The sequence below is a fragment of the Diaporthe amygdali genome, assembly GCF_026229845.1.
Source record: "Diaporthe amygdali strain CAA958 chromosome Unknown NODE_23_length_778278_cov_65_433824, whole genome shotgun sequence".
In the NCBI taxonomy this organism is placed as follows: Eukaryota; Fungi; Ascomycota; class Sordariomycetes; order Diaporthales; family Diaporthaceae; genus Diaporthe; species Diaporthe amygdali.
This window is the reverse complement of record NW_026517043.1, coordinates 609,047-622,832: the sequence shown is the minus strand read 5'-3', so window position 1 is coordinate 622,832 and position 13,786 is coordinate 609,047. Positions and strand designations below refer to the sequence as shown.

Here is a 13,786-nt window from a genome sequence, read left to right as displayed (position 1 = left end):
CGCCCTGACGCGCGTCGAGTACATGTGAACCCAGACAGACCATGGCAGTTCCACGTCAGTGCAATGGCAGCTAAAGCTACCTAAAGCGATCTACATCTGGTTACCATTCTGATTCGAGCCATGGTACTACCGCTACGAATCTGGTTGTGCCAGATGTTGTATCTATACTGAAGTATCAACATAGCAAACGCTTCCCAGGACAGATTTTTCCAATATCCGGACATGCAACAACCGCGTCACATACAATGTCCGTATCTTGTTTAGGTTTCAATTCTTCCTGCTGAGCCATCTATGCAACGTCCAGTGGTATTGAATAGAAATCTACGAAGATGACGCGGTCATCCGCGTGTTGCGATAGAGCGCAGTTTTTACACATGCAGGTCACGGCAGGGTAGCAGGTCGGCCTTATTGGTACAGACACAAGAGACAGGGCGGCTAGCTGTATTCTGAAATTTAGTTTAAGATATGAAGCAGCCCAGCGCCATAGTGCCCTGGTCGATAAGTGCATGTATGCATCTACCTCGGGATGCCTATTGTTCCAGAGAGACGTGAATTGTCCTACCTTGAATGTGATTTGGTCAAGAAAAAAGAGAAGAAAAACATGGCATATATTGACAACATCCCGCTTTTCATGAAAGTCACAAAGTGTTAATCTTGTCATAGCTCAAGAACTCGAGATCAACTCTCGCGACACTACACACAGAGTCCATGATTGAACTGATTACAGTCTCGAGGACAAAAGATGTGGAGAAAAACAAATTTTTCTTAAATCTTTTTGTATTAAATAGAAAAAGGTGATAGATTTTGGTTGTTGTCGCACGGTTGGTCAGTGTCCGGGATACAATGCTGTTGTGAGAAGCCAGAAGATCGAGCAGAACACGCATAAAGAAACCGTCAACTACGAAACAACGTCTTACATAAACTTGCGAGCTGTTGTTCTTCGTCCAATTGTGAAAGGACATTCTATTTGATTTGATTGGTTCCCTCAACTCGGTTCAACAGTCAGGAAATCAATGGCTTCCTGAGAATGTCTACGATTCTTAACTTGTTTCTTATTACTCTCAGAGGTTACGATCATCGCGATCCTGTGAACATTTTGAAACTATTATGCTATTTGCAAATAGTTGGTCTCTAAGTCATGTTTTGAGCATCGCGCTGACTTGTGAGCAGTTCGTTCAGGGGCTCAGCAAATAGTTCACTAAGAAGTCCCGCTCAGGCTTTTTCTTCGCTTGAATATGGGATTCATCATCTAGAAAGGGCCGACGACCGGATTGGTCCTTTACTATTCGGTTCGTTCCAACCGCTTGGGTACTCGACACTCAAGTGCCCAATACTTTCCTCCGGGGTGCTCGCTCAAAAGCTTACGAGATCGGAACTACAAGACCTGCAAACTACGCGTGACAGCTAACCAGCGAGCGCTGTATGACGCGACCGCAGCACGCCTGCGAGGAGGCCCAGAGATCTATGGCCCCATGAGCTGCGCCACAGGGTTCGTCCAAAGCGCTGTTGTGATCTCCATGTGCCAGAGTCTGCTCAACAATGGCCTGACTTCTCCTGCGGGAATACCAAGCAGATGGAAATTACTGGGTCTGTAAGATGACAACGCGGTTGGCTCATGCCCTCGCATAGAAATCCGGGGTCGAGGCTGTGATCACGTTGTGTGGAGCAGAACGAGTATCCGATCTGGCTTAGATCTTACAGATCTGACTTTATCAAATGACAGTGATACTTGAGATCAATGTCAGCAACCCCCAAGAGTGCCCTGCAGATGTCAAAAGGCAAGATTGTTCGCACATAACTCTTCACAAGCCGGCAGTAGAACCTGTCCCAGTATCCAGGAGGGCATTCGGATTGCGCAACAATCTGGACAGAGCTACCAGATGTCGCGACCTCAACCGGGGACAAAACATCCACAATGGCCCATGCACTATAAGGTTTTAGATGGGTCGCACCGCCTGTTTGAGAACATTCTGCTGGGGATTCTACAGATTGATGAAACTCGAGGTAGCACTTTGAATGCAAACATCTGCGATTAAGCATTCTCCAGGCACGCATTGTGGTCGGATAGACGGTGAAGCGTGTCCAGAATGTAACCGCTACGGACTCACCTGGGTGGCGACGTCAAGGGCTCAATGCTACTTATTGATTAACGTGTCAGTCAGCTCACGACTCAAATGTCGGGCAGCACATGTCTCGACCGGTCTCATCCTAATACGCATTTGTACCAGCTGTCAGACGGCAAGACACAGGCGCCATCTGTGAAACGATCCTGAGTAACTGTTTGCGAACCAGTCAGTGGTTGTCCATGCGTGAGTTCCTTTGGATTGAGTTGGTCGAATTTGTTTCCAAGTCCAGGCAAGATCTCCGTTTCCATGCTCTCGACTACCTTGGTCCTGCGTTGTCGTCATGACATAATGCTATGGGAGATCACAGAAGACCCACTTCCCGCGATATCGTACGTAGAGGCCGGATTAAGGCCAGATGGTGGACCAAACCGGGCATTTTGACAAGCATGCTGTCGATCTCGGCCTGCTGAGCGGCCTCCCTTGCGATCCCGGAGAGATCAGATATGGCGAGCTTGCAGAAACTTATCAAAGAAACAGGCAGCGATGTCCACACGCATCGAGGCGTATCGCCGCCTCCGAGATCAGGTCCGGTCGAATTTAAGCCGGATGGACGACGAGGGCAGCTTTGGATAATTTTTGTCGCAGGGCATGGCGTTCGGCTTCGTCTTGGCTGGTTAGACGCGAGGCCGGGACCGCTGAGGCGAAGACAAGAGGCTCCATGCAAGGGAAAACTTTCGCCGCATCGTGAAACCTTTTCTGGGTCTGCGCCGATGACAGCGATCGAGGCCCACCCTGCGCAGGTCCAGGTCCAGGGGAGGCATGGGTTCGAGGTGGATGTGAGTGGGAACAGTCGGCGTGATCTGATGCGGCTCACTCATGCTATGCAGGGCCCTCAGTCGGATAGTCAGGCTGCGTCAGGACAGACAGGACAGGCAGGACAGTCAGATAGAGACAGAGAGAGGCCCCCACGCAGATTGTCGGGCAGGGGTTGGAGCTACAGCCAGGGCTGGCGAGAGTAATGGTGCGAGGTTCGGCCGGGAATAGCGTGGTGGGCAGGGCCGAGAGCCTCAGAGGCTTGAGTGGGGGCTCGGGATGCAGGCCAAGGAAGCATCGAACGTCGAACCACACTCTGGGCCAGAGCGTGATAGCGGCCAAGAGCGGGTGGCTGCAAGCTGGACCGACAGGGGGGCGCAATCTGATATTGCCAGACAGCCAGTATATGCGTCTCGTGGCATCTCATGATGTCGGCCGGGTTGCTGGGAGGACTGGAGGACAGGGGCGGCAGGGGGGTGGAAAGGGAGCCAGGGTGGACAGGGTGGAAAGGGTGGGAAAGGGTGAAGAATTGGCTGCAGACGGGAGTGAGGTGTCAAGAGTCGGAGGCTGCAGGAGGGACCCGCCCAGACGTCAGGCGGGTGGCCTGATTCCTGGGCCTTTTCCCGTCGTTCCAGCACATGGGACCATGCCATCTGGGCCATCCGTCATCTCCCGCGCCTGAGCACTGATGGTCGGTAGGGATCCGAGCTGACTGAGAGATAGGGCATTTTTAGTTCTATCAAAACTTTTTTTATGTCTAGTTGATAGAGAGTGGGTGGATGAGTGAGGGAGGCTTTTCAAAACATGCGTTGCACACACTGCACGTTTCCGCCGTTATCAGAGGACACACTCTCAGTATGGAGTGATCATGACGAAACGAGTGTCTATTTTTTCTTTCTCATTCTCTTCTTGTCTTTCATCATGGCCTGTCCTGTCTGGTCTGTCAGCGCTGGGCTTGCTCTTGTCTCGACTTGGCTCTGCAGCAAGCAGCTCGTATCGTGGGCTATGTACAGTAGCATCCGAGTATCTGGATGCCTGCCTGCAGAGTGTGTTTGGTACGTATTGTTTGGGGGTGATACACGACGGGTAGGTAAATAGCAAATACTGTACGTGCACGTGTAATGTGTTGTATGTATGTGCGTGGGATGTACAGTCGTGTGGCGTATGTGCCTGTGTTGGTACATGGCCATACATATCCAAGCGCTGAGGCCGACCCGACTTTTCATCTTCACTCCACTCTGGCCACATTCGAGACCTGGGAGACCTCGTCCAATGTACCTCTGTACCCTCGTAAACAACGGAAGCAACAGTGGACAGTCCCGTCCACCTCCTGCCCCAGTTTTCCAGGATGTTTCCAGGATGATCGGTGGCCACTCCCGAGCAACTTTGTGGCTATCGGTCTGACTGTCTGACTGTACGTACTGGCTGCCAACTCGCATCTCGAACTCTCTCTGCAGTCCTGGCCCTGTCCTGTCCTGCCCTGCCCTGCCCTGACACTCTACAACCTGCAGCCGGTGACTTTGTGACATGTCGCTTCCACTTTTCATCAGTCCATCATCGCAAACTTTTTCCAGGGAAGCGCCAATGGAGCCCCGATCCGTCCCTCGGACGCTGGCGATGGCCACAGCGTACGACACGACACGACCACTCCCAACAGGACTCGAAGGCCACCTCGACCTCCCACATGCAAAAGATATAAAACCATCTTGAGCCTCATACGACCTCCATCCAGCAGCTCCTGTCTACTCATCCACTCATCACAGCAAATAAGCTTCCTGTCTTCTAGACACACCACCACCACCCAACTTACCTTTGCGGTAAACACACCCTTGCCGCCCTCACCTCCCACTCCCACAATAACCTCACATCAAACCTTCCCAATGACTAGCACACCGGGAAAGTTCACCGTCGGTGACTACCTCGCCGAACGGTTGGCCCAGGTCGGCATCCGACACCACTTCGTCGTGCCTGGCGACTACAACCTCATCCTGCTCGACAAGCTCCAGGCCCACCCGGACCTCAAGGAGATCGGATGCGCAAATGAGCTCAACTGCAGCATGGCCGCCGAGGGCTACGCCCGTGCCAACGGCGTCTCTGCCTGCGTCGTCACCTACTCCGTCGGTGCCATCTCCGCCCTCAACGGCACCGGCAGTGCCTACGCCGAGAACCTGCCCCTGATCCTCATCTCCGGCTCCCCAAACACAAACGACGCCGGCCAGTTCCACCTGCTGCACCACACACTCGGCAAGCTCGACTACAACTATCAACTCGAGATGGCCGAGAAGGTCACATGTTGCGCCGTCGCTGTCAACCGTGCCGAGGAGGCCCCCAGACTCATCGACAGAGCCATCCGCGCCGCCATCTTGTCCAGGAAGCCCTGCTACATCGAGATCCCCACCAACCTGTCAGGAGCCACATGTGTCCGTCCCGGCCCCATCTCCGCCGTCACCGAGCCCGTCATCTCTGACCAGGGTGCTCTCGCCGCCGCCGCCGACTGCGCTGCCGAGTACCTGAGGGGCAAGCTCAAGCCTCTGATCCTCGTCGGCCCCAAGCTGTCCCGCTGCGGCGCTGACAAGGCCCTCGTCAAGCTGGCCGAGGCCATGGGTTGCGCTGTTGCAGTTCAGCCCGCCGCAAAGGGCATGTTCCCTGAGGACCACCCACAGTTTGTCGGTGTCTTCTGGGGCCAGGTTTCGACCATGGCTGCCGACGCCATCCTGAACTGGGCAGACGCTATTATCTGCGCTGGCTGCGTCTTCAACGACTACTCTACCGTTGGCTGGACCGCCATGCCCAACATCCCCCTCATGAAGTGCGACATGGACCACGTCACCTTCCCCGGCAACCACTTCAGCCGTGTCCGTCTCGGAGAGTTCCTTGACCACCTCTCCACCGAGGTCCAGTTCAACGACTCCACCATGGTCGAGTACAAGCGCCTCCGCCCAGACCCCTATGTCGTCCACGAGGCCTCCGACGACGAGGAGCTCACGCGAAAGGAGATCCAGCGCCAGCTGCAGCCCCTAGTCACCCCCAACACGACCCTCTTCATCGAGACCGGCGACTCCTGGTTCAACGGCACGCAGCTGAACCTCCCCAAGGGCGCAGGCTACGAGATCGAGATGCAGTGGGGCCACATCGGCTGGTCTGTTCCCGCCTCCTTTGGCTACGCCGTGCGCTACCCCGAGCGCCGCACAATCTGCGTCTGCGGTGACGGTTCCTTCCAGGTGACGGCGCAAGAGGTCTCCCAGATGGTGCGCTTCAACCTGCCCATCACGATCCTGCTCATCAACAACCGCGGCTACACCATCGAGGTCGAGATCCACGACGGCAGCTACAACAAGATCAAGAACTGGAACTACGCCCTGCTGATGCAGGCCTTCAACTCCACCGACGGAAACGGCATCTCCTTCGTCGCCAACACCGCCGGCGAGCTCAAGGAGGCCATCATCGCCGCCAACAACCACAAGGCCGGCCCTGCTCTGATCGAGTGCACTATCCACCAGGACGACTGCAGTAAGGAACTGATCACATGGGGCCACTACGTCGCAGCCGCTAACGCGAGACCGCCGAAGGCCTCGACCATGGACGACTACTAGGGGAGTCAAAGTCCAACACCGGCGGCGGCTCGCGGCTCGCGGCGGGCGACGAAGCCCTGAACAGCCTCACAAAGGAAGAAATTGTGGAGAAGGTTTATGACGGCAAGGGCAGGCTTGGTGGCTATGCCTTCTGCAGCCTTGTCACTGGGATGAGACAAGATTCGAAGGCTTGACAAGCATTGTAAATATTTGGTCACTGGTTCCGGGTTTCTGGTTTTTCTGTTTTTCATCATCATCATCGGAGTCATTTTACAGGTGTTTTTCTTCCTTTTTCTGGTAATCAGTAGAGGCGGGGCGGTGCATTTGATCAGACTCGGTATCCTTCAAGTTTCGGCTCGGGGTTACGGTGTCCCATCATATATCATAGAAAAAGGCATGGATACCTCATAGACGATTTCAAAAAATTAACCCATCCTCAATACTTGTACATTCCCCAAAAGCACCGAAGTGATATGATCATTGTCCTGTCTTGGGAAACGAAGCAGCTGGTGTTTTGACGTCCTGGATAGCCTCTCATGCTCGTCTATACCGTATCGCATGCCGTGTTACCCTTGAATCACGTGTCGGCAGTCACCTTCGCCCACAGCATGGACTAGCCGGGGTCATGAAGAAAGTGACCTGTCCATTTGAGTGGGGGTCCTGCTCGTAGGGCTGAGTCCAGTCTAGACTGCTGTCGTAGATTTGGTCCCGCTTAGGCAAAGTGGCGCCACGGAGAAATCGAACACCCATCAATGGCGAGTTAGCAATGCCAGCGTGGCTCTCACGATGGGACCAAACTTTTGGGCGTAGCCCAGCAAGAACAACACGCGGTGAGAAGTCGTCTGTCTATTCCTGCCTCTCCTGTCTACCCGCAGTCTGGCTCATCCCCTGTGCGGCCTGTGCTCGCGCTGTGCTGGCCCCCATACACACCGCCGTCCAGGATGACGGCCTCGTTGTCTTCGAGGTCGTCCTGCACTCTCCGCCACCTCGTCGAGCGGTCCTTGCGGCCCTCGAGCACGGCGCCCTTGCCCTTGGCGTCGTATATCGGCTTGATCATGCCGCCTAGTAGGGGGTTCCTGCTGAAAGCACCCCCGGCCCCGGGCCGCCGGTTGGCGCTCGTCTCCTCCAGAACACCAGCGCCAGAGTCCCCCAGCGGTGGCTCGTCCTCGTCCTCGGGCGTGGCGGGCCTCTCACGCGCCACAAACTTCTTGACCACCTTGCCGCCCACTAGGTCGATACTAACCACCTGCTGCCTCTTCTCGTAATCGGGCCGCGCGTTCCACTCCATCTCGCGCAGAATCTTCTGCTGCCTCTTGAGCTCGCGCGCGCGGTCCTCGGGCGACGCCCACTGGTTCCCGCCGAAGCCGGCCATCGCGCCAGACACGTCAAAGTCGGCCGCCTCATCCCTGACCGTCGTGCGCCGCGCGTTCTGCGCCTGAAAACCGAGCAGCTTGTCCCGATGCTGGAGCGCCCGCGCCTCCGCCTCGCTCGGCTGGGGGTCGTCGTCGCCCGTCCGCGGCTTCGTGAACAGCCTGGGCTTGGTCGCCACGTCAGCCCGCTTGTGCGCCTCGCGGTCCGCCGCCTGCTTCTCGCGGCCGCGCTCTGCCCGCAGCTCTTTGATCATGGACTGGATCTCGCTCGGGGAGAGCAGGGGTGTGCCGCAGTACGTGCAGGGCCCGAGGCCTTCCTTCAGGCAGATCACCTTGCCACAGCTCAGGCAGTTGGGCGCGGCGCTCTGGAGGGGGTGCCGGGTTGCGACACAGTTGCAACGCCGCGCGGAGTCGTCGCCCGAGGTGGACAGCGAGGGGTTCGTCGTTATTTCTAGCGACCGGATGGCTGCGTCCAGGTCTGCGACGGCGGTTGAGGCGCCGTGCATGGGCGTGCCGCCCGCGATGGACACCTTTGTAACTGGCGCATTTCCCTTGGAGGCCGGCCCTGGTGTTGAGCTGCGTGAGGTTGGATTCGATTTCGGCTTCTGCTTAGGTGCTAAGCGGTCGGAGACGAGGGACCCGGCTGCGGATGGAGGCTGCTTGCTGAATTTCTGGGGTGGCGGTGTGGATGATTTTGGCGTAGGCGCCTTGAATGGTGAACTACTTCTAGAAGGCGTCGATGCGCCGGGCTTGCCTGCTATGTAGTCATCCTCGATGGTCTTTTTGCTGTAGACTGTTCCCGACGCCGGGGTCGCGTCTGTGATCTGCCGCGGAGCTGGCGTGTGTAGTGGTGCTTTCTTCTTCTTGGGCGCCCTTTGTTGTCTTGGCACCGCCTCCAAGTCTGAGGGGGGCTGTTGGCGTGTGGCTGGAGTGGGAGCGGGTTTTGGGTCTTGTCGTCGCGAGTTGAAGGAAGAGATGAACTCGATGGCCTGAGGCGAGTCGCCAAGCAAATTCTTGAAGTGGTCTGCCGCCTCTGCCTTGGAAAGGGTGGATCCGTAGTCGAGTATCTGTTTGCAGTCTGCGTCGGGAAGGCCAAGTAGCATGGATAGTTGGTTGAGCGACATCTTGCGCCCTTGCAAGTCGAGGATTTGGAAAGTTGAATGCGGGCTCCGAAGCTCACGAAATAATTGGGATGACGTCCTATTTCACAGCACGCAGCAGACAGGCAGGCATCTCGGCCTGCCGATTTGAGCTCGCCGGACAAGGGGCAGGGATACCCCTAACCCATCTGCTGGTAGAGGGCAGGGGGCATAGTGGGGTGTCCCATGCCTATAAGCTGTATAAGTCTCTGCCTTTTCGTCCCTAAAACAAACTTTTTTGCATTTCAACTTCTCGTGGCGAGATATTTCACTAACTATTGTTAGTCGGTTGTTCAAACGATAAACAATGTGACTTCAAGGACGTCTAGAACAGGAATGCACTGAGCCAGTGGGAACAAGTGTTGTACATTTCCCATTTACACGTTTCGAATAGTGTGATAAATAGTAACTGGGGCTTTTTTTTTCTTTTTTCTCATCTTGTGTTATTCTTCATCATGAACAGAGAATTCATCTGAGTCCCCAACCAGGGATGACATTGCGACTGCCTCGAATTATGGCCAGACGAACACGGTCCCTGTATTGTCGACTTCAATCTGTTCGCACCTCGCAATGTATGAGCCAAGTGGAGGAGCTATAAATTTGGCTGAATAGCTTCTCCGCCTCCATTTTCTATGTAATACTGTGCTTCAATGGAGGCGGGGCCGAGAGAGCCAGGCAGGGTACGAGGCACCGCTTAGAGTCCTTCGCCTGCCCATCATTTATAAGTACGAAATTCTGTTGAGATACTCCAGTATCTTATGTTCCTGTCGAGTCCCTGATTATAGATCGAATGCATTATAGAAGATTGAGATTGCTTTCAGTCATAGGTATCGGTCAGTTTCCGAGACATAAGGTAGCTTGTTAGTCCCCAGGGCTGCGCACTGGTTTTGGGGACAGAGCTGTTCCCGTTCAAGATATTGCACATGGCTCTTTACCTTGGTCGGTCATGGAATTTGACGAGGGGAAGTCCAATGGGATTAGGGTTTCAAGTGATATCCAAACTCTGTCTCAATAGTCATGCGCGTGCGGAAGACGGCCCTGTATGCCATGGTGCTTACCAGCTAGATAGACCGCCTGAAGCAAAGGGAGAGGCGTTTCACTAGAAGCGGTCTAGTTTGCTGACACAAATACTGTCCTCGCGAACTACTGCAGACTTCGTCGTAAAGGTTGTCGAATCACAGCTCTGCATTCAATCATCTTTGGTATCTTTTCCTTCAGAATGCAAATCACAGCGCATTTGGATTTCTCGTGGCACACACGTAGTACACGACTGACATGGGGTTTCCTCAGCCCAGATCTCTCGTGGCCAGGCGAAAATTGGGCACCCTTTATATCTGCTTAAAGTGAGGCCGGAACGCACGATTGCGCTCGTCTCTGTTCAAAGGGAGCCAAGCAACGCACGAATTAATTTCATAATTGACCCACAACACAGATATTATTGTCGCAGTGAGCCCACAAGAAGCAGTATGGCTGAGATCTCGGACAAGTCCACAGAGAAGTCGCCGGACCAGGCTCCGAGTGTCGACTCTTCTCCCATGCTGAACAACACGTCGAGTCAGAAGCCATTATGGCGAACCGTACTTATGACTGTGGCTTTACTGACTGGCGTCTTCTTCGTGGCTCTTGATGTCAATATTCTTGGTTCGTCCATCTGCCACTGAAAGCCTCGGAGGTACTTCGCCACCAACCGGAGCATTGACATTGAGGGAAATATAGCTACCGCGACTCCAAAAATCACAACTGAGTTCCACAGCCTCGACGACACAGCCTGGTATGGTACCTCGTACAATTTGGCGAAGCTGGCAACACAGCCAGCGTTCGGCCGCCTGTACACATCTTTCTCCCTCAAATGGACATTTCTTTGGAGTGTTGTAGTATTTGCTGTTGGTAAGTCTCGAAAAGCCAAGCGAAGACCTCGAACAGCCTATTTGCACAGGCTTCCATGCTTCCTGGGAAATTCTCTAATGAGTGGAAACAAGGATCCATCATCTGTGCCGTCGCGCCAAATTCGGCCGTTCTCATATTTGGAAGAGCAATCCAAGGATGTTCATCCGCAGGGGTATTCACAGGCGGTCTGGTACTATCTGGCTATATCGTCTCCAAACAGAAAGTACCTCTCTTCATCTCCTTCATCTCAACCATGTTCATGGTGGCCTCTATAGTAGGCCCTGTTTTGGGAGGAGCTTTCACCGAAAGCAGTTTGACCTGGCGGTTTTGTTTCTGGATCAATCTTCGTAAGTCAATTTTTTTCAGGATCATCAATCTTCCCAAAGAGCTACGCGCTCAAGACAGGACTAAAAATCGCGATTTCCCAATAAAACTATCTGTTGACATGTGGACGTCTCCAAAGCTATCAGCGCCGTCTGCCTCTTCTTCACGTACATCTCCTTCCAGGAACCCAACAGAGAGACCGCGAATGTTCCACTGAAAGCAAAGCTCGCATCACTGGACCCTATGGGCACATGCCTCATATTAGCCTCCATGACCTGTCTTGTTCTCGCTTTACAATGGGGCGGTTCTACTCTTCCATGGAGCGACTCAAGAGTTTGGGGATGCTTGCTCGGATTCGGGCTTCTTCTGTTTCTATTTTTACTTCTACAAGTGAGGCAGAAGGAAAGGTGACGCTCATCCTCACTACACCTTTACACTGGGCTTGCGTTTTATCATCTTCGCTGCTGACTGTGACGGCACAGGGCGCTCGTTCCAATCCGGATTCTGACTCATCGTACCGTCGGTTTCGGTTGCATCTCAGGAGGAGCCGTCCTCATGGCTATCAACGTGTTGACCATTTATCTGCCATTCTACTTCCAAGCTGCGAAGGGTGTATCGCCAGCCACCTCCGGATTGTACATCCTTGCTCTAGGTATCCCCAACTCCCTAGCGACAGTAGCTTGTGGTCTCGCGATGACCTTGACAAAGTACTACATCCCCTATCTCATGGCTGGCGCTGCAATATTAGCGGTCGGCTCCGGGCTCCTATCAACTTTGGATGTAAGCAGCAACGTGGGACATATCATAGGCTGTAAGTAAAAGTCAAGACTACCTCCATGTCCCGCACGTTCCATCAACAACCTTCCGCGCCCCAGCTCCCGCCGCATCTGCCTTCTGGATACTCCACATTAATATCAGTGACTAAAGGCGCCATTAGATCAGTTCATAGCGAGTGTCGGCTTCGGGCTCAGTGTACAGGTGCCATTGACGGCCATGCAAAATGTCCTGAACGAGGCCGACCTCCCGACCGGCAACTCTCTCTTCATGTTCGCCCAGAGCCTAGGAACGGTGATTGCGCTGCCCATTGCCCAGGCTATCTTCTTAGGCACACTGAGCGATAGGCTTGACGCACGCGTGTCCGACGCTCAGGCCACTCAAATCACGGACCTCGGGGCTTCTAGTGTGGATGCCGACCACATGGACGCTGACTTGGTGCCGTACGTCGCTGCATCTTACAGTGATGCGGTTGAGGCCGCAGTATATGTCTCTGTGGCTGCTGCAGCAGTAGCTTTCGTGACGGCGGGATTGATGGAGTGGAAGAAACTGGAGTACAAACAAAGACCTGATGAGCACGATGGGCAATCTGACTCGGCTGAGAAGGCAACTGGACCTTCAGAGAGAGTCGAAACAAGTGCAAGCATAGTCCAGGCGCCTGAAAAGTCTTAATTAGATGGACGTCAAGAGCCTGCCGCTGAAACCGTGTGGGAAAGACTCAATGGCATTCAGTCTCGGTCATTCTTCCTGTCAAGCTGAGATTTGCCTAGGCAATGTAATGCTTGCGGCGCGAGCTACGTTCGAATTCACAGCGAAGAATCTATACAAATTCCCATTCAACGAAGCTTGATCAGTAGGCTCCAAAAAAAAATTAAGGTGCACTCTGCATACCTGCTGCGGCCGTTCAACCCCCCGGGCCGTCTTTTGAGAACGCCGCGGGAAGAAAGCATTGAAATCACTTGTCGGTGAGGCAATACATCCCAATTAAATGTTCCATTCCGAACACTTCCTGAAAATGCTTCACTTTTTCGTAGATGGGGAGAGTGGCATCTAGAACAGAGTCGGGTGTAAGTCGTGACTAGTGCAATAAGTGCATATTGGCTAAGTTATCTCATTATGCGACTTATGCACTTAGCTTGACGTCCACAAAAAAAGTTGGTGGGGCCGCAAATCCAAGGTTCGATCGCACCCAAACTGTCCACTGTCCAGTAACACAAATAAGTTCACGATGGGTCGTCCCAAGCGCAACATCCTGGCAGCAGCCACGGAGTCGACTACACCTCCCGACGAGCTGACCGAGCACCAATTCGTCGCCCGCGTCGGAAAGCCCGAGGGCAACAACACGTACACGTGCATCCTGCCCAATACCAAGACCAGCCTCGTCGAGCTCGCACAGAGATTCCGCAACACAATATGGATCAAAAGAGGAGGGTTCGTCGTCGTGGACCTGACGCCGAGTGAGGAGCGCAGCAAGACGAACAACAAAGTCGAGGGGGAGATTATCAATGTGGTCCGAGACGAGAAGGAGTGGCGCAAAATGCCATACTGGTATGAATGACCCCTGTCCTATGTTGCCTGTTCTGCTTGTACACGAGCTGTTCTAGCCTGCAGTGGCGCTGCTCTACTGAGTGCCGATCAGCTCTGACAATCGTATTATTTGCCAGGCCTAAAGAATTCCCAAAGAACACTTACCAGGACGACGAGGATGACTCAAGAGGTCTCCCACCGACGGACTCCGAAGACGAGGAGTGATCCCAGAATTGGCCTTACGCAACTTTTGCTGAACACATGACTTCTGGAGATGCCGCCTCACCACATTGGACGCTTGAATTCTGTCCATC

At 54.0% G+C, this 13,786-nt stretch overlaps 4 protein-coding genes across 4 annotated transcripts; 3 read left to right on the top strand and 1 right to left on the bottom strand.

Moving 5' to 3' along the window:
• Positions 1-4,759: 4,759 nt before the first annotated feature.
• J7T55_004916 (pyruvate decarboxylase) lies at positions 4,760-6,645 on the top strand (the record flags this gene model as incomplete). Its single annotated transcript, XM_053130656.1, has 2 exons — positions 4,760-6,389; positions 6,449-6,645. 2 exons carry the CDS (start codon positions 4,760-4,762, stop codon positions 6,643-6,645), a joined length of 1,827 nt encoding a protein of 608 aa, XP_052991342.1.
• Positions 6,646-7,316: 671 nt separating this feature from the next.
• Positions 7,317-8,945, bottom strand: J7T55_004915 (c2hc5 finger protein; the record flags this gene model as incomplete). The annotated part of the gene is made up of 1 exon (XM_053130655.1): positions 7,317-8,945. The coding sequence occupies one exon, from the start codon at positions 8,943-8,945 to the stop codon at positions 7,317-7,319; it is 1,629 nt and encodes a 542-aa protein (XP_052991341.1).
• Positions 8,946-10,426: 1,481 nt separating this feature from the next.
• On the top strand, positions 10,427-12,617 carry J7T55_004914 (Efflux pump roqT; the record flags this gene model as incomplete). Its single annotated transcript, XM_053130653.1, has 6 exons — positions 10,427-10,601; positions 10,677-10,847; positions 11,311-11,448; positions 11,563-11,578; positions 11,654-11,982; positions 12,109-12,617. The coding sequence occupies 6 exons, from the start codon at positions 10,427-10,429 to the stop codon at positions 12,615-12,617; spliced, it is 1,338 nt and encodes a 445-aa protein (XP_052991340.1).
• A 556-nt stretch (positions 12,618-13,173) lies between these two features.
• J7T55_004913 (uncharacterized protein) lies at positions 13,174-13,697 on the top strand (the record flags this gene model as incomplete). Its single annotated transcript, XM_053130652.1, has 2 exons — positions 13,174-13,493; positions 13,610-13,697. 2 exons carry the CDS (start codon positions 13,174-13,176, stop codon positions 13,695-13,697), a joined length of 408 nt encoding a protein of 135 aa, XP_052991339.1.
• Between the last annotated feature and the right edge of the window lie 89 nt (positions 13,698-13,786).